The following is a 21,450-nucleotide window of genomic DNA, read 5'->3' on the forward strand; positions in this document are numbered from 1 at the left end:
TATTTGTTTCCATATCCAAATAACACAAAATTATTACAAAGTATATAGCACAATCGATTTGTACAAGAAGGTGAAATATCATGAAGCAAAATACAAACGCAATCAATAATATTGCAAAAGTGTAATACATGTACAGCTGCACCTACAAACACATAGGTACACGTGATTTACATAGTTTGATCATCATGAATTCACTATGAGTTGAAATAGCCCCATACAGCTAGTAAGGAATATGGGGAATATATGGAGGGAACTTGCAAAAGCGCAGAGCTTGTGCAATTAGCAAGTTCCCTGAGTATAAGGCTTGTGACAAAGACCAAGAAATAATAAATGAGTCAATATCACCTGTCTTAAGTGCCTTGCATTGGCTTAATGTCAGACCGCGTATTGAACTTAAGATCTCATTGTTTGTTTATCAATGTTTCCACAAAATTGCTCCTTCTTATCTGTCAGAGCTCCTTGTAAAAATATGAGCCTTCGAGAGTAATGGGAGGATCTATTTGTGATACCCTCCATTTCAACAAACTACTGCGGTCGTCCGCATGTAGCCCAAGAACTATATGGAACAGCATCCCAATAATGACATAAAACATGGAAGTTCCATCAATAAGTTCAAAACGTCCGACTTTAAAAACTTATTTGTTCAAAAAGTAAGATAGCGATTCTTAGATGATGATTGATGCAGCATTTTATTGTTTCTGTAATTATCTATTCCTGTTTATGATATTAATGATAATAATAATAACAATAATAATAATAATGATAATAATAATAATAATGATGGTAATAATAATAAAGAGAAAAAAAGTGAGTCTGCGTACGTGCGTATAGACATGAACGACTGGCCGTAACGATTTAGAAGGGCTAAGAGGAGGAGGTACAAGTAAAGCAATGGGACAAAATGACACACACAAACACACACACGTTCAAAAAAAAAATAAAACATTCGGTCACAGACCAAGAAAATCCGTGCAAACTCCAGCAAATAAACACAGGACAAAGGGTCATGAGACGAGGCAGTCCACGTACATTCAGTATGTCACAACAACTTGTTTAATAAAATATAATAAGATCCGCGTTAAGAAATGAAGACGTGCTGCACACTGGAAAAACTATAAGTTGATGTAGGTGGGAGTGGGGTTGGAGAGAGAAAACGGAAACTTTAAACGACAGAGAAATACAAGACATCACATAAGTTGACTAGACAAAACTACTATCAGGCACTGTAGAACCAGTATCAACTATTATGAGTGTCAGATGAGATTCGTAACTACTACAAAAAATAGATTTCTTTAATTTCAGTTTGATGTTGGTGAAACTAGGTGCACTTTTTTATGTTATCATTCAGTGAATTCAAGAATATAGGGCCGCCAGAGACAAAAACTTATTTTGTTTTGGTTTGTTTTGTTTTGTTTTTGTTTGCCGGGGGGTTTTTTACAAAAAAAAAAGGGGGAAAGGCGTCTCAAAGTATGTGAATTCGTTCAATTGACATTTGGGTTTATATTTTGTTTAAACATTGTACAATCAAAAACCATGTGGTAAAACATAGTTGTTTAGTTTTTGAATAAAATGTAGACACACTAGTCATCCTAAAGGAATGGTATAGTTCTTGTTAAAAATGGAATTCAGGATTTAGCTGGTGAGGAGATGATTAGAAACCACTTATGTGAAATATTAACGAAAACACAATTCTTAGAGGAATTAATAGCTTATTGATGAATATCGGTGTAGAAATGACTGAGATATCAAAAAACAAAGCGGCCCTAATAAAAGGTACATTGGGACCCACCTTTTATTAGGACCGCTTTGTTTGTTTGTTTGTTTGTTTGTTTGTTTTTTGCTTGTTTTTTTTTATATCTCAAAAACAAAGTTCGGTTAGGATATATAATTATTCGAGAATACTTGTAACGAATTGTGGATACAGCTCTATCACTGAGCAGTGCGTAAGGACACACGCAGCCAAAAAGCTCGACTCGAGTCAACCGTTACAGAATATGAGCGCATGCTTCGATGCACATAATATTCCATCACACGTGGGTGACGTCGCTTTTCGTGTTTTCAAACGCAGGGCCTACTCCGACGGACAGCGAATGAAGACCATTGATCAGACCGTCCATGTTCTTCCTCGCTATCCCGGGTCTTTACGAATTTTATTTCCAGAAAATGATACATTGGTATTTGATCTAGAAGGAACACTACAGATGATACGAAGCATTTTCGTTGAGGGTATAAATTCGATCTAAATACATTGAAAACGAGTTTGCCCATCACAAAGGTATTTCATAATTCAGACTGTAATCAAAGTATAGCAAAGCATTACTAAATTATGAGGGCGAGAAACAAGTCTAAAATTCTGCTAAGAAATAATACATTTATTTGGGGGAAAAGAAAATTGATAGCAACTGAAATGTTGGAATAAGGCAGACACAGATCTTTACTCGAAAAAGACTGACACTATTTTATTTTCAAGAAAGACGCCCTTTAATTCATGAATCCGTACAGAGATATTTCCTTCTTGTTTAAAGTTTTGCCACAGTACAATATCATTTCCTTGTTTTGCAAAGCTATTTCATCCAATGTAAACTTGCTTGCCGCATGTGACGTTAATCCCCATTCATTGCAGACTTATATGTACTACCCCGTCTATATATCTTGTTACCTTGGAGTTTCGCCTCGTAGATCAAATTTCACCTGTTTAGATATTACACCGTAAAAGCAAAGCCCCAACTAGAAAGGCAAAGACCACACGTTACTGTTCAGTGCTTTTTAACGCATGCGGTATACGGCATACATATACACAAAGGCTTTCTGTTCTCTACATTCCTTTCCTTTTAGGAGGCGCCGTTTGTAAGGGAGCTGTGTGCGTGCTGGTTTACTAGTGTGTATATTGCGCAGTGTCGAAGGACTTGGTAGATAAGCGCAGCCACACACAGAGTACTGATCGCTACATACAAAGTACGAAGTACGAAATACGATGGCGCAGCCGTTAGTCGTACGTAGAGCATTCTGACTTCCTTTTAAATTCCACAGACAACACATCGGCTGACGTATCACTGATCCAGAGGAAACAAGGGGTATGCATAACCTTTGAAAATGAAACCAAAACGTATCTATCGATAAGCTTCTGTCGTACTTTGTGTAATCTTGCGATTGGCGTGATAGATTATCTTATAACATTTCAACTGCCAGCAGCACCAAAATGTGTACATATGCCTATGCCGTGTACATACTAGTATCCTGCAGTGTATACCTCCACGCCATTTCGTATGATTATTATGTCTGGAAGAAATACTGAGTGTGCCTACGGTGTGGTATACGGTCAGCATGATGTGGATGACGACACTACTAGTATCTCATTTTGCTGCAAAAACTCAGATATATTTTCATGGTTTCTGTTTAATCATAGACGATTGTTGTGCCCATTTATGAATGCGCTTCTACGAGCACATTTCTAATTCTCGCTGAACAAAAAAGTAATAAAACATAACGCGCATTCGTATTAGACACACATGCGCATGTCAGTCTATCTAGCTGTACGCATAGCAAAATGTATATCTATATTTCTTTGGGTTTTTTTTCTCTCTCTCTCTTTGTTCGTAACATATATACGGAGATCGAGAAAGAAAAACTTGTATTATATGTATATATAGTTATTATACACACATGTATGTTTGTTTACACTATGAATGATGTATGCCTTCATGCATTTAGTGTATGCCTTTATGCCATAATAAATATTTATGTAATGGAGTCAAAAGGGGCCTGAACTTTCGATCCTAGCAGAATCTTCGTCAGGATTTAGCCTCTGACGAAGATTCTGCTGTGATCGAAAGCTCAAGCTCAGTCCTTTTTCAATTGCATTTTACTCCATTAGCTCGTCACTATATGGATAAGCAGTTTATATATATAAAAGAACATGTATGTAAATACTGTATATATACATGTCATATATATATATATATATATATATATATATATATATATTATCATCAATTAAAATGTGGAAAATCAAATACGAAAAAAAAAATAAATAAAAGGGCCTGAGACCCGTGGATTTCCACGGGTGCTGCTAGTATGTAGGCCTATATATATATGTATATATATATATATATATTTCTTTTTTTTTCTCCCACTTTCTTTTTCTCTCTCATATTGTTCGTAGAGAGAGAGAGAGAGAGAAAGAGATAATCATGTATTTCGTTATCATGTACGGATATGATTATGTAAATCTAGATGTATTCATTCTTATGTTGTGTATAGATTTTGTATGACTATGCAATTGCATATGTACATATACAATGTATATATACATGACTTACAATGAAGGAACAGTTCTACCTGGGTCATTTCCTGTCCATGCAATATATGACTTCATAAATAATAATGTCGTTACGTCCAAACATTTTGGCAGATCAGGCATGGCGAGTTTATCGTCCCCGACCGTAATCTTGTCCAAGATAGCCACGTGGGTTTTCGCCTCTCTTATGCTGCTTCAAGATGAGGTGTTCTGTCAGTCAACGACCCCGGAGATGATGCTCACAGTAGATTCAGGATCAGGAGCTCAAGTAACCAGTGAGTATATAAGAGCATGCACAGTATTGCACATCCTCCCAGGCCAGGGCATTTTGCTTATAAATGTTGAGTCAAACCTAAGTCCAAAAACTATAGAGAGTTATCAGTCCCGAGAATTATGAGCTGATGTGATTTAGCGGCTGCTTTTAAACAGAACGTTTGGACACGTTTTATGTTAACTAAGTATAAATACATGCTTGTTAGAATGATGCTAGATTGGATTGCAAGCAGGGTTTCCAAATTGATGAAATCCAAATTCAGAGTTTCATTGCTCCAGTACCCTTGAGTGTTGTTCCAGCTTGAATTAAGAAATGAAACAATTGAACCGACGAATATCTAATCAAACTTCACTTTCTGTTGTTGTATACACTTCTCTATACCGAAAGTGACTTTTAGTCTGTCATGAAACGAAATTGAAGTAGGGCTCTTTAGTCCGAATCTCATTTTATTTTTCGGAATAACGCCACTGATGTTCGGATCAACGAACCCTGTGTTTTTATCGGATTAACAAATATCTAGGTATACGGACTTTGTGTTTCAGAATAATGAACATCACCCCCATTTTGTCCTGACGACAGTTAGTATGTCTTTTATCTAATACAGTAATAAGGATTCTAAGACAAGCAGGAAAAGCTTACCGCAGACTGTGCATCTCATTCATTGCCAGCCTGTGATATTCACCTGCAAAATTAAAGTCCCTCAGTCAGCTTGGAATCAAATGGAAACATGCTCTTGTCCATTGCATGAAATCATCATTATCAAGCTGCCAACACAAGATTAGTCATTAATGTATACAAAAATGATTTTCACCATGTGCTTGCCAGAGAAATGAAAAGTTACATCAACTGGAGCTGCAAGAAAAAGCGATACTCAGGTAGCTCTTGAGATTGTCTTGTTTTTAATTGGTGCTATAGAAGCAGCAATTACTACAATAATTCAGGTATTGTAAAAGAAATGGGCCCGAACTTTGATATTTATGTCATTCATACCGCCTCATGTAGGCTACACTTAACGCTGAACATTTTGGTTAAGATTCGTAAAGATATCACGGTAAGGATATATAATTTTTGTTGTGCAATGTGATCCTCGTTCTTTTATCAGCGTCATCACTGTTATGATATAGCTTAGACTTGCTACAGCTGTATATAGTTTGTTACTTGTACGTCGGGTTCACGGTGATTTCTCTGATCTCCCGCAGGTGTTCGCTATCTGTCCCAGGACGAGCGCGCAGCGCTCTGGGCGTGCTTCTTGGGTGGTTTGATGGCAATCATCGGTTTCGGTTTTCTCTACTACGAGTACAAGCTGAAGAAGTACGACCAACCCTACCCTTATCCCAGAAAGAAGAAGAACAAGAAGCCACGGGAGGTTGAAGACGCGCCTCTCTGAATTGTACATTGCATTTGGACTCTATATCATTTATTTGTTTGTAGTTGTTTGTTCTTTAACATCATCATAACTAGACCGTCTATCTTTTACAGCAATTCTACCACATTACTACAGCGATGGTGGAAAACAGACAGGCCTACCACAGACCGATGTAACGGACAGAAAAGGAACACGAGTTCAGGTTGATGTAGCGCAGATGACATCATGGCCGGAAAAAAAAAAACTAGAATGTAGAGAGAAGAGGGGAATTTAGACAAGACTATATTCGACCCCTGGAGGTTAAAGTAGAGCTTACATGTAGTTTGATTTTAGCTCATGCATTACGCACAAAATTTGTAAAGGCTGGATAAGGATGCGCTGAAAGTCAACACAAATTCACTTAACCGTTTTTGATCTTTCGCGATTGTTATGCATTACGTTCTATGTAGGATGGCGATTAGTGACTTACAGACGAGACTGATATTGTTTTAACTGTGGTCTTTAGTCAAAGCAAATTTTATTTGTACTTTATACGAGATATACCAAAAACAAACAAACAAACAAACAAACAAACAAACAAACAAACTGCTATGCTGTTTCATCAAAGGGATCTGACAAAAGTTCACTGTGCACATTATACGGTTACGTGTCCTTTACTTTACCAATGTATTCTAGAACTTACCTCTTATGTTGTGCTTTCATTCATTGTACTCAATCGTGTCTTTCAACACTTAAAGTATTCAGTATCCGGAATAAACTTGCCACTCTCTTCTGTTGCCGATTTATTGGGCAAATCTATAGACGTACATTGTATTCAACAATTTGAAAAAAAAAATCATTATAAGTCCTCTTTAAATAGGCCAGTTAATCTTAGCTTGTGTCCTAAAATGCTACACCATTGATACTTCCTGTCTCCTGGCAAGTATTGTGTATTTGAGACAGAATTCACATCTTTTCACTCACTCTAATCGCACTCTGCAGCACAAGGGCCATACCCTATTAGTTTAAAATACATCCCCAATGACAACTAGCTGTGATATTTTGTAGTTATACAATCAACCTCATGTACATTGTATTACACTCTGTACTGTATAAGTTCAAGTTCACTAGCAATCCAAACGTGCTCATTGGTGCTGTTTTTAAGGATGTTAGAATTTTACACCATATTCAATACACCATTACCATATTCAATAATGATACGTTTTAATGTTAAGTGACAACGGAACGTGCCGGTTTTCATATCAAATTGCAGCAAATTGCAGCATGATATCATAGCACATATTGCTTTTTATTACAAAGTGCCGACAGTATCTTAAGCTTTGATTCATGTCTATTTTTTTTTCTGTTTGTTTATAGGAATAAACATACAACCGTTGACATGTAATAATAATGTTAGCATCTCATTATACGCATAAAAGAGTGCCGGTTTTTCGCCTGTTTGCCCATCTTTGGGATTTACAGCACATGAATGTATATTATTGAAAGAAGATGTGAAATGTTTGAATCTTTTATTTTCATATTGATAATATCGTTTGTATGAAATAAATTTTTAAAGCGGGATAAAACATTGCCGGTGTGTTTAAAAAATATTTCATCATTGTGTTGAAATGTTATGTTTGCCATGACACGAATACAAGGGATGTGGTCTCCCATCTCTCTACGTATATATTGATTGTGTATAATATGTGTGTGTTTGTGTGTCTGTGTGTGCGTGGAGTGTTTGTGTCGTGTGTGTGCGTGCGTATATATATATATATATATATATATATATATATATATATATATATATAGATATATATACGTGTATATATATATATATATATATATATATATATATACGTAATCATATCATTCCATATAGAGAGGAACAGTGAAAGGGCCAGTGTACTACTAAGTATATGCAAGGAGTGTCTGATAACTCCTTGGCATATTCTATTCCTTCTCTGCTTTTGTAGTACATTTATTGTGTACCACGATAATTCTTCAATCTAGATGAACAAACTCTTCAATGGTGATGAGCTATCTGTAGTTGGCTAATAACAGATCTTTTAACAAAAATCCAAGTGATTATATGTCTTTCTAAAGAATTTACGATACTCTTGCCGCTATAAAGGGCACTTCAATGCACTTCAATGATTTGGCCAGACTATGTAACAAAGTAAGCCTGATGGATATAAATCAGTCATATAATTAGGTATGTACGTGTAGTTCTTGTCAGTTCAAGTCGATATTATCTCGATGTGCTGAGATAATGGATATTGCCCATCCGCTTGAACACGCACAGTCATTTTTGACTGTCATTTTGGGAAATAACATCTTACCAGGGTGCATTGATGCTGCTTTGCAGTGGGCCATTTCAATAATTGAAATCAATTACTCAATGAACGAACGTACGACATCAGCTGCAGCCACAAGCATACTACGAGAACACCAACGAGTTCACTAAGCCGTGAACAGACTGCCAACGGAATTTGATCATACATTCATCAATCTCATTCGGCTCAACGCAGTCTTCCAGGAAAATCACCCCCCCCCCTCCCTCCCTCGTTTGATATCAGGCCCTATTATGATTATTATCATGATATCACTAAGGTTAAAAAATAACGTCTCTTGACGAAGTGAAAACTTGCATATTACATGCATGCAAATGGAGGTTGTCATGATAAATTCGATTTTATGACGACGAAGATGTTCCTTTACTTTTTCTTTCTACTTGACCCCTCTCCCCATCAATAATATCATTTCTATCTATTTTTTCATCCGTTTCTTTCTGCCTGTACCTGCATTTCTCTAAATACTTGTATCTAATTTCTTGATTTCTTACTGTCTTTTTTACTTGTTTTGACTATCACCTCTTCCTGTTGGACATTTGATTATATATTAATACATCCAAGAAGGGACCGAAACGGTGTGCGTATATATATATGTATATATATATATATATATATATATATATATATGGGGGTGTGTGTGTGTGTGTGTGTGTGTGTGTTCCTGTGTGAGAAAGAATCTGCACGTGTATAAGTGGCTGTGTGTGTTTGAAATATTGAGGAGCCAATAAAAGAAGCTTCGATGCTGCATCGAAAGCCTTATACCGACAAGACTGGGCAGCATTTTTTTTTTCTAGTCTTTTATCTTATCCTGCAACCTACTATGGAAGGAACGATCATGACCTCAAGTTCAACATACCCAAGACAACTATTGATGCATTCAAGTACTCATTCTTTCCAAGGACAATTTGGATCTGGAACCGCCTACCTAGTCAAGTTGTACATGCCACCACCTTAACAACATTCAGAGAAGCTGCTCTCCCATGTATTACAACCCTGCAGCCTTCTTCTGGATCACTCATCCTTTAAAGGAGGATGCATTCAGATTTTACTCGCACAGTGCACACTTTTATTGTAAATAGAGATCATCACCATGGCACCTCCCAATGGCACACATGTGTAGTTTCATCCCAGTATAGCTTCTTTGAGCTGCGAGAGGGATTACAGTATCAAGTATCAAGTATCGGTCCTCAAAAAAGTTAGCAACCGGTTTGCCGACTCGTCTCCAATCTTTTTACAACTGGTTCGCAGTGATTTTTGACCTTTTAGCATACTTGGCATGAAGATTTTTGATGGGCAACCAGCTGCAGACAAATTGAAGACCATGTGTGGCAATTTTGCTGACCAGATTATCCTAATCAGTACGATAAGAACCTGGTAAATTCTGTGTTTGATGCATTCCATATTCATTCATGCACCGTTTCCTTACCACACAAAGCGATCCCTCCAAACCTATGAGATAGCTATGCTTATTTTAAAGGGATTGCCAGCAAATGGTATGATCAAGGGTGAGGGACTGGGAAGATCACAGTCAATATAATGACTGCGACAGCAGTCTTATTCCAAGGAGCTTCAAACACTGTTTTTGAAGCTCGTTGGTAATATGAGGTTGAAGGAGAAAGGGCAATCTATAAATTATTGCCTATAGCGCGTAATGAACACCAGCTATCCAGTCGGCGACCGATTCCTAGTGGTCGACTAGTCGCCGACCAGTTGTTGACTATTGCAAACCTTGAGTGAGCACAAAGGTTTGTTTTTGTTGTTGTTGTTGTTGTTACAAATCCGTTCTAAAGGCGCTTGTCGACTGGTCGCCGGATGTTTCTTGAATAGGTCGGAAATCGGTCGACAAGTGGGCGATATAACCGGTCGGCAGTCAGTCTGCGATAGATGATCTGGGATTTGGTCGCGGATCTGTTGTCTATAGTCGTCAGTACTGTGTCATCGCTTGGAGTTGGCGACTAGTCTTTGCGTATGTATGGTCAGTGTTTTTTTTTTTCAGTTTAGTTTATTTTCACCAAGCACTAGAAATAGTCAGAACATAGGCCTACAATAAAACAAGAAGGTACTAGACGAAATACAAATACATCAGGTCATAAGCATAAAATATTTTGAAATAATGCGACGGTATGAACATAAGCAAAGACAATCCAGCTAGCGGGGAAACAGTATAAAGGAAAAAAGTCACTGAGTAGCTGACTTATTATATATATGCTGTAACTTGCATACCTTTAACAGAATATGAAATATCAGGGTATGAAAGATAGCAATATAGGAAAAAAGATATGTCTTGAATGAACTATTTCCCCTTCGTATGTATTAAAGTGTATCATTTTTATATGATTTGCTATATTACGTTTGGGGGAATGCACTCTATACAAGCACTGCTATTCAGCATTCCTCCCCCAATTCCCAGCATTTCCGTATATTTTATTTCGCATTGTGATGTAATCTCTGTATTCAATTTCTGTAAGATATCTACGTTTCTGTTGGAAATGAAAAAACAACAACAAATGAATGAATAATCTTCCAAAAGGAATTATTTATAATATTTCAGATTTAAAGTTAGTTATGGCTTTTAGCGCTTTAGTTTCTCTACCTTTGCTTTAAAAAAAATAAATGTGAGTAATCGCCTTGAAGAAAACTGTATATCATTATATTTACCATTCAAACCTGTCTATAGCGCCCGCCAAGGGAAACGAAAAAAGTGGCCCTTGTAAATAGAAAGGTTATTTAACATGCTTGTTCTCTCTGAGGGAATTGTTTTAAGTAGTCGTATACGGTAGGTGGCCGCCAAAGACGGGTAGTCACTATGAGAGGTTTATATGATACTGTACAATATCTTTACCCCAGGGATGCCAAGTTCAAACAAATTTTATGAGTGAGATTTTCATGACTCGGCATCTCGGCATGCAAATGTGCGCGCGAGCGAGGGTGTGGGAGGGGTTTTTCTCCCCTGTGACCTAACACGATAGGGAGCTTTTTCCATTTTTATCTCTTAATGGTGCGATCAGGTGCATACTTAAGTGACTATTTTTTACTTATTTTGAAAGACAAAAGGGAAATATACCTTCAATTGCAACTATCATTTTAATCTTTTGAGCTCTGCTCATTGTTATAGGCCCAAGTTGCAGACTTTGCCCGATGCGTGAGAAAAATTGGTGTCATGAGTGAGATCGTGAGATGGCCCCTAAATGCTTGAGTCTCACGCAGAATGCGTGAGACTTGGTAGCTCTGTTACCCTGAAGGACACCCAGAGATAGCCTAAAACCAGAGAGTTGTTTTTCAAACGATAATGGATCTATGTATATTCAAGATGCAACATACGCCGTGGTGTATAGTCAAAGCAGGTTCCATGACTCACACTTTCGACAATAAATTGCGCGCTAATGAAATGTCTGCACGCCTATAGCCAAGCATAAATTCTACGCACAAACATAACCCTTCCCCCCCCCCCCCTCGATCCTAATCCTCATATCAAACTAAACCATAAAACCCTATCATAACCCTAAACCTAAGTCCTTGGAGAAAATACGACCGGAGCAATTGTCAGAGGAGCAAATGTCATGTCACTCTCAAAGCATGGAGGTATCCGGTCCATGCTCAAAGCATGCCTGTTGTATAGACCCTGATTGTAAATAAAAAATTGAATACTAAGCGATTGGAACAAATTGCGTGATACATTGGTAATTATCTTTGGCTTTTTTACCTGTTATGAAAGATTGTGACCTTCATACACTTGCTGTCGAAGTTCTGCCTTCGCAGTCCCCGAAGCCCCCGGGGTTTAACATGACGCGGACTTCCAAGTCGTAATGTGTCGTTATTCTATGAAACCAAGCTATTCTGTATGGGATTAGCTCGTAAAATTTCTAATTTGTATTCTATCTCGTCTGACGTCAATGTATTATGTTTATCTTTGTTATGGGGTGAGTGTGTGTATATGTGCCTATATGTGTATACGAGAAAGTTTGTGTATTCATGTGATTTCTACAATTGTTCGTTTACATGTTTACTGTGCTCTTGTTTTCACTGACTTGGTAGCAACACTTGTGAACTTGCTTTCAATTATGTTCAACAACTCAATTCTTCCGCCTGTGATGTAGTCCTCCCTAGTCTTGAATGAATGTACTTGTATTATCATGTAATATGCTAATAGCATGAAATTGTTATTGAAAACATATTGGACATAGAGTCTATGAGATACCGAGCCAAATGCATCTTCACTTTCTCAGGCACATTTTTTTTTTTTTTTTTTTTGGGGGGGGGGGCTTTCTTTGGCTTTGTTTTGTTTTATTACGATTTTGTATTACAACGACAGAGCGGAATGATATTTCACCAATCTGCCACACCTTACTTATTAATGACGATACGGCTTCACAACTGTATCACCCATCAGATGCCTGGGCACCACCGGTTATACATGACGTATAATAACATTCTGTGACAATCGCTAAGAGAAAAATATTTATTGTGTCGCAACGCAGACCTAGAATTAAGGAAGTACAGGTAAGAAACTTGCATCGTTTTATGTCAACAATTTTAGTTTATCTGTGACATTGTTCTTATCTGTGAGATTTCCTCTCTTTGGAACGCTGAATATACTAAAGTACTTTGTGTTTGCTAATAATAGGGTTATTGAATTTTGCGTTTGTGATTGAAGGAATAACCAAGGAGAGATATAAGTAGCAAAACAACTGGGGTGCATATTATGTGTTACAAATGCAAATTTTTATGTCACAGCTGTTTGTTGGAAAAAAAATAGACAGGTGCAGGGAAATTAATTTAGTTCTCAGAGTCTTAGGATGGTTATCATCACAGTTGTGTATTTGAAAAAATGCTGATTGGATTGCCTACTGATGGATTACATTCCTAACTCTACAACAATGATCCAATTGATTTTAATTGTACTGTGTTGATATGCGATTAGTAACCTTTTGCGAATTGCTTTTTACTAGTTACACTGGATTTATTTTCAACCATAGAAATGACAATACAAAATGAGGGCCAGGCATCAATGTCTTACAGACTTAAGTGAAGTCCCTCCATTTTTTTTTTACACATTGCGTATTTTTAACTTCCTTTTGATCACCATTCACACACCACTTCTAAAAGGTTCCACTTTTATACTCTTCATTTCATGTTGTCAATTTTACTTTGAAGTTACCGCCGAACTAAAAACGACGCCCACGAAGAGATGCCGCTGCTTTCTCGAGTCCCCTCGCCGGTTTGGCGAATCGGATCTTTTGCAGACTAAAATGCGAATGTTGGACTTTGCCATTTTTTCGAGATTCGCATCTTTCGCAAATCGTTCGCGTGCTCCATTAAATCAGCCCTTTTCGAGTACTCCCTTAGAAATTATGAGCAATTTGAATATTCTGGAAATGAGAGATAAAATACCGTGTATTGTAAAGTAATGCAGCAGCTGTAGTGTAGATGTATCAACACAGTAGTTGAAAAGTACGACATCTCGCAATGAACTGTTAATGGTTGTGAAAACAGATCCTGCAACTACTTATTCCACGTGAAATAATCCCCTGTAAGGCCAGTGAATATCTTTTAGTCACATGATACAACTGTGTGTTGTCTTGAGTATAATTTAAGAACAGTTGGTATAGTGGCCTAGCTGCCCACATCTAAATCATAATCATTAGGGCAAGAAACAACAGAGAGAAAAAAACAATCAAAATGTGTTTGACTGTTTTTAAGCTAGCTTGTTTCATTCAATGTGAAGCCGTTCCTCATTTTCGTATCAGCTATTTGATTTCCTCAATATGCTGTACAGTGAAAAGATGCATTTTGTACAGCTTTTATATGTGATGGCTGGCTTCATATACGTTTGTGCTTGTTTGTTTCTTTCTTTTTTGGCCAGAATTGTATACTTTCAAACTAAATAGAATATTTTTCAGGCAATGAAATGACAAAGTTAAGACATTTTTTATCGGAAAACACTTCTTTACCAGTCGTTATGAATATTGAAATCCAAATTCAAATTCAAATTGATGATGTCATGCTCTCACATTGATTATTGTTAATATAGGTTTTCCCGGGCAATTCATACTTTTGCCATTCCAATTTATGAATGTGCATTCAAATTTACATAGCACACGAGAAAATATCCGGGCATTCAAATTCAGAATCCGAGCGATCAATTTCATTTTATGGGAGCTCTATTTCGTTTTCGTCAAATTAAATTCACGTTTGGGCGTTCAATGTCCAAATGCCAACATTGCATTTCCTACTTGTGCATTCAAATTCACGCGATAGTCATCTGATAGTTCCAATGAGCTTGTTTGGAGCTTCAATTTCATTTTCAGGCCATCAAGTACCTACTTCGTGCTATCAATTTAACGGGGAAAATGGCATACACAACCAATGAAGGCTTGCATATAGTGTAATTATGATTGTTTAAGGTTCTACATTTTTCTGTGTTCATGTATTCTTTGTTTTTCATCTCAATAAATTTTAGTTGCAAGGTCCAATCAGGAGTTGGCCATGCATCCAAACAACACAACGACAATCTACTATATTCCTTGAAGATACTGCATTCTGACAACGCCCCAGCACTAACCACACAATGACAATGCATCAATTTAGAGACAAACTGTCACACAATGATCTCACATTGTCCCGCAAAAGTAAACGAATAAGATAGCAATAAACTACAAACAAGACGTATACAACGTTCATATCATCAGTTTCAATGTAGTCGATTTTCCCCCGAAGGTATCAATCAACCTTCCCTATTATGCTCGTCTGTAGGCCTATACAGTGCCTAATGTGCCTGTAGCCTATACAGTATCCCATTCCTTCTCGTGAAGCCCGAGTTCAAATTCTAGAATGAACAAGTGGACCTATCGACTGCAAAATAAATAATCTTCATCATAAATCCCAAATCCCAATATATTCAAAGCTAAAAATGCACATACACGCCCCAAACTAACTAAATTCAGGACTTCTTTTAAATTGAATGCAGTTATTTGGGACATAGTTGCCTATTCACGATTTTGAGTGACCGACGAGATTCCGTCGCCATCTTGAGATGAATTCGAATGCTCATTGCCGAAATGCGCGATAGTGAATTTGACAGCTTCGATAGTGAATTCGAATGACCAGATTTTTAATTTGATTGCTAATTCAGTGCTGTGACAGAGGCCTTTGAGGGATGCGTGAAATTGACTGCTCGGGATATGAACTTGAGTGACATTTGTAAGAATGGAATTGACCGAGAAAACTTATTATTTTCATATACACAAATCTCATACTTCAGCTGTATAAAGCTTGTCTTAAAACTAGTTTACCCAAAATAAAAAAGAACAAATGTTAACTCTGTTATAGTTTGGTGTGGGAATATGCTTTTACCAGTAATAGCTAAAACAAAACAAAAAATCTGAATTTCCTTTATGTATACATGAAAAATTGTACGGACGTGACATCATCAACTCATTCATTTGAATATTCATATGGACGGGTCAAGAAACGTTTTCCGAAGAAATTTGAAATTCCAAAATGTCATGTCTTCCTTATTTCTTATCCGGCTTTTGTCACTTTGGGGAAGCTTCTGAATGGATTTTTTCCCCTCTGTCTTTAGAGTTTATTTATTTTTTGGATGGATTTCCTGTTTAAGCCTTGCATGTGAAGTGCTTACTTTCTTGGACGCGATGTCTTACCATTAATTCAGGTTCAAAAAGCTTGCTTTAATGTAGGTCCCATCACATTTCTCTTTGTACAACCCCATTTCGATTTGACCAGTTATCATTATAATTACTGTGTTATTATCATGTATGCATATTCTTGTTTATATGTTCATTGTTGACAAGGTAAAAGAACTTGTGCTATTATTTCTATGTAATACCGATATACGAGAGATGTATGAAATAAATTGAAATTGGAATAAAGTGAAAATGTTAGCCTATGTATGAAAACGGTACGTGGCAATGCTGGGGAGGGAGGGGGGAGATAATAGCAGACCCTTTATGAAGGACGTCCAAGAGAGGTGCTAAAACTTAAGTTTTTACCTTGGGTAAGTTCCATATCATTGCTACTGTTATCAATATTGTTGTTGTTAGTATTAATCTATTGTTATCATTGTACCTTGTTTGTTTGTTTTTTTTTATACATGCTGCCATGTACATCTACGTGTTTATGTCTGTGAATATCACAAACTTGTTGCATCATCTTGTGCAAATGCAATGTGAAAATAAAGCTTGTAATAATACACTACGTATTTAGAAGCAGACGATGAAGCTTTCAGATTGTGAAATCACCAGACCTGTAATATTTCAAACACTTGTGTTGTCAAGGCAGTATTATTGGCAATGACTAGTTGCAGACGTTCAGTATGTCGTAGTGAATTTACGAATCCATCAAACTTTACATCGATGGATGTTTACCTCGTTTCACGATGCATTTGCCGTGGTCAATTGTGCGTAAACTCGGAATACAGTCGATTCATAACATATTCGTGCGATGATTATGATTTTTATCCCTTCTCATCCTCCCCCTCCCCCTCTCAGGGTCCCAGTGTCCTCCAAACCATGATGCAGGTGTTACAGCGGCTTCATATTGCTATGGTGATAACTATTCTTGCACTGCAGATAGGTATGCAGATGTAGAGATAGGTATAGTGAGATAGATAGATAGATAAGACTGTTATGCATTTGAATATGATTTATCGTGTAATGGAAACGAATGAATTGATTTTTTTAATTTGTAAAGAGCATTAATAGATTATGCACGTTTGCTTGCTGAAATAGTAATGGTTTTCGTATTCAGCATTCCTCCCCCAATTCCCAGCATTTCCGTATATTTTATTTCGCATTGTGATGTAATCTCTGTATTCAATTTCTGTAAGATATCTACGTTTCTGTTGGAAATGAAAAAACAGCAACAAATGAATGAATAATCTTCCAAAAGGAATTATTTATAATATTTCAGATTTAAAGAGTTATGGCTTTTAGCGCTTTAGTTTCTCTACCTTTGCTTTAAAAAAAATAAATGTGAGTAATCGCCTTGAAGAAAACTGTATATCATTATATTTACCATTCAAACCTGTCTATAGCGGCCGCCAAGGGAAACGAAAAAAGTGGCCCTTGTAAATAGAAAGGTTCTTTAACATGCTTTTTCTCTCTGAGGGAATTGTTTTTAGTAGTCGTATACGGCAGGTGGCCGCTAAAGACGGGTAGTCACTATGAGAGGTTTATATGATACTGTACAATATCTTTACCGGTAATACCCTGAAGGACACCCAGAGATAGCCTAAAACCAGAGAGTTGTTTTTCAAACGATAATGGATCTATGTATATTCAAGATGCAACATACGCCGTGGTGTATAGTCAAAGCAGGTTCCATGACTCACACTTTCGACAATAAATTGCGCGCTAATGAAATGTCTGCACGCCTAGCCAAACATAAATTCTACGCACAAACATAACCCTTCCCCCCCCCCCCTCGATCCTAATCCTCATATCAAACTAAACCATAAAACCCTATCATAACCCTAAACCTAAGTCCTTGGAGAAAATACGACCGGAGCAACTGTCACAGGAGCAAATGTCATGTCACTCAAAGCATGGAGGTATCCGGTCCAGGCTCAAAGCATGCCTGTTGTATAGACCCTGATTGTAAATAAAAAATTGAATACTAAGCGATTGGAACAAATTGCGTGATACATTGGTAATCATCTTTGGTTTTTTTACCTGTTATGAAAGATTGTGACCTTCATACACTTGCTGTCGAAGTTCTGCCTTCGCAGTCCCCGAAGCCCCCGGGGTTTAACATGACGCGGACTTTCAAGTCGTAATGTGTTGTTAGTCTATGAAACCAAGCTATTCTGTATGGGATTAGCTCGTAAAATTTCTAATTTGTATTCTTTCTCGTCTGACGTCTATGTATTATGTTTATCTTTGTTATGGGGTGAGTGTGTGTGTGTGCCTATATGTGTATCACCCATCAGATGCCTGAGCACCACCGGTTATATATGACGTATAATAACATTCTGTGACAATCGCTAAGAGAAAAATATTTATTGTGTCGCAACGCAGACCTAGAATTAAGGAAGTACAGGTAAGAAACTTGCATCGTTTTATGTCAACAATTTTAGTTTATCTGTGACATTGTTCTTATCTGTGAGATTTCCTCTCTTTGGAACGCTGAATATACAAAAGTACTTTGTGTTTGCTAATAATAGGGTTATTGAATTTTGCGTTTGTGTTTGAAGGAATAACCGAGGAGAGATATAAGTAGCAAAACAACTGGGGTGCATATTATGTGTTACAAATGCAAATTTTTATGTCACAGCTGTTTGTTGGAAAAAAAATAGACAGGTGCAGGGAAATTACTTTAGTTCTCAGAGTCTTAGGATGGTTATCATCACAGTTGTGTATTTGAAAAATGCTGATTGGATTGCCTACTGATGGATTACATTCCTAACTCTACAACAATGATCCAATTGATTTTAATTGTACTGTGTTGTTATGCGATTGTTAACCTTTTGCGAATTGCTTTTTACTAGTTAGAAATGACAATACAAAATGAGGGCCAGGCATCAATGTCTTACAGACTTAAGTGAAGTCCCTCCATTTTTTTTTACACATTGCGTATTTTTAACTTCCTTTTGATCACCATTCACACACCACTTCTAAAAGGTTCCACTTTTATACTCTTCATTTCATGTTGTCAATTTTACTTTGAAGTTACCGCCGAACTAAAAACGACGCCCACGAAGAGATGCCGCTGCTTTCTCGAGTCCCCTCGCCGGTTTGGCGAATCGGATCTTTTGCAGACTAAAATGCGAATGTTGGACTTTGCCATTTTTTCGAGATTCGCATCTTTCGCAAATCGTTCGCGTGCTCCATTAAATCAGCCCTTTTCGAGTACTCCCTTAGAAATTATGAGCAATTTGAATATTCTGGAAATGAGAGATAAAATACCGTGTATTGTAAAGTAATGCAGCAGCTGTAGTGTAGATGTATCAACACAGTAGTTGAAAAGTACGACATCTCGCAATGAACTGTTAATGGTTGTGAAAACAGATCCTGCAACTACTTATTCCACGTGAAATAATCCCCTGTAAGGCCAGTGAATATCTTTTAGTCACATGATACAACTGTGTGTTGTCTTGAGTATAATTTAAGAACAGTTGGTATAGTGGCCTAGCTGCCCACATCTAAATCATAATCATTAGGGCAAGAAACAACAGAGAGAAAAAAAAACAATCAAAATGTGTTTGACTGTTTTTAAGCTAGCTTGTTTCATTCAATGTGAAGCCGTTCCTCATTTTCGTATCAGCTATTTGATTTCCTCAATATGCTGTACAGTGAAAAGATGCATTTTGTACAGCTTTTATATGTGATGGCTGGCTTCATATACGTTTGTGCTTGTTTGTTTCTTTCTTTTTTGGCCAGAATTGTATACTTTCAAACTAAATAGAATATTTTTCAGGCAATGAAATGACAAAGTTAAGACATTTTTTATCGGAAAACACTTCTTTACCAGTCGTTATGAATATTGAAATCCAAATTCAAATTCAAATTGATGATGTCATGCTCTCACATTGATTATTGTTAATATAGGTTTTCCCGGGCAATTCATACTTTTGCCATTCCAATTTATGAATGTGCATTCAAATTTACATAGCACACGAGAAAATATCCGGGCATTCAAATTCAGAATCCGAGCGATCAATTTCATTTTATGGGAGCTCTATTTCGTTTTCGTCAAATTAAATTCACGTTTGGGCGTTCAATGTCCAAATGCCAACATTGCATTTCCTACTTGTGCATTCAAATTCACGCGATAGTCATCTGATAGTTCCAATGAGCTTGTTTGGAGCTTCAATTTCATTTTCAGGCCATCAAGTACCTACTTCGTGCTATCAATTTAACGGGGAAAATGGCATACACAACCAATGAAGGCTTGCATGTAGTGTAATTATGATTGTTTAAGGTTCTACATTTTTCTGTGTTCATGTATTCTTTGTTTTTCATCTCAATAAATTTTAGTTGTAAGGTCCAATCAGGAGTTGGCCGTGCATCCAAACAACACAACGACAATCTACTATATTCCTTGAAGATACTGCATTCTGACAACGCCCCAGCACTAACCACACAATGACAATGCATCAATTTAGAGACAAACTGTCACACAATGATCTCACATTGTCCCGCAAAAGTAAACGAATAAGATAGCAATAAACTACAAACAAGACGTATACAACGTTCATATCATCAGTTTCAATGTAGTCGATCCCCCGAAGGTATCAATCAACCTTCCCTATTATGCTCGTCTGTAGGCCTATACAGTGCCTAATGTGCCTGTAGCCTATACAGTATCCCATTCCTTCTCGTGAAGCCCGAGTTCAAATTCTAGAATGAACAAGTGGACCTATCGACTGCAAAATAAATAATCTTCATCATAAATCCCAAATCCAAATATATTCAAAGCTAAAAATGCACATACACGCCCCAAACTAACTAAATTCAGGACTTCTTTTAAATTGAATGCAGTTATTTGGGACATAGTTGCCTATTCACGATTTTGAGTGACCGACGAGATTCCGTCGCCATCTTGAGATGAATTCGAATGCTCATTGCCGAAATGCGCGATAGTGAATTTGACAGCTTCGATAGTGAATTCGAATGACCAGATTTTTAATTTGATTGCTAATTCAGTGCTGTGACAGAGGCCTTTGAGGGATGCGTGAAATTGACTGCTCGGGATATGAACTTGAGTGACATTTGTAAGAATGGAATTGACCGAGAAAACTTATTATTTTCATATACACAAATCTCATACTTCAGCTGTATAAAGCTTGTCTTAAAACTAGTTTACCCAAAATAAAAAAGAACAAATGTTAACTCTGTTATAGTTTGGTGTGGGAATATGCTTTTACCAGTAATAGCTAAAACAAAACAAAAAATCTGAATTTCCTTTATGTATACATGAAAAATTGTACGGACGTGACATCATCAACTCATTCATTTGAATATTCATATGGACGGGTCAAGAAACGTTTTCCGAAGAAATTTGAAATTCCAAAATGTCATGTCTTCCTTATTTCTTATCCGGCTTTTGTCACTTTGGGGAAGCTTCTGAATGGATTTTTTCCCCTCTGTCTTTAGAGTTTATTTATTTTTTGGATGGATTTCCTGTTTAAGCCTTGCATGTGAAGTGCTTACTTTCTTGGACG

At 37.0% G+C, this 21,450-nt stretch overlaps 1 protein-coding gene across 1 annotated transcript; it reads left to right on the top strand.

The window, feature by feature from the left end:
- The first annotated feature begins 2,934 nt into the window (after window positions 1–2,934).
- Window positions 2,935–7,490, top strand: LOC139708818 (uncharacterized). Its single transcript, XM_071620776.1, has 3 exons — window positions 2,935–3,074; window positions 4,412–4,572; window positions 5,771–7,490. Exons 2-3 carry the CDS (start codon window positions 4,419–4,421, stop codon window positions 5,956–5,958), a joined length of 342 nt encoding a protein of 113 aa, XP_071476877.1. The 5' UTR covers window positions 2,935–3,074; window positions 4,412–4,418; the 3' UTR covers window positions 5,959–7,490.
- Window positions 7,491–21,450: the final 13,960 nt, after the last annotated feature.

This window comes from Diadema antillarum, unplaced genomic scaffold, assembly GCF_040938485.1.
Source record: "Diadema antillarum isolate AM-2024a unplaced genomic scaffold, OU_Dant_1.0 scf00000037, whole genome shotgun sequence".
Lineage (NCBI taxonomy): Eukaryota > Metazoa > Echinodermata > Echinoidea > Diadematoida > Diadematidae > Diadema > Diadema antillarum.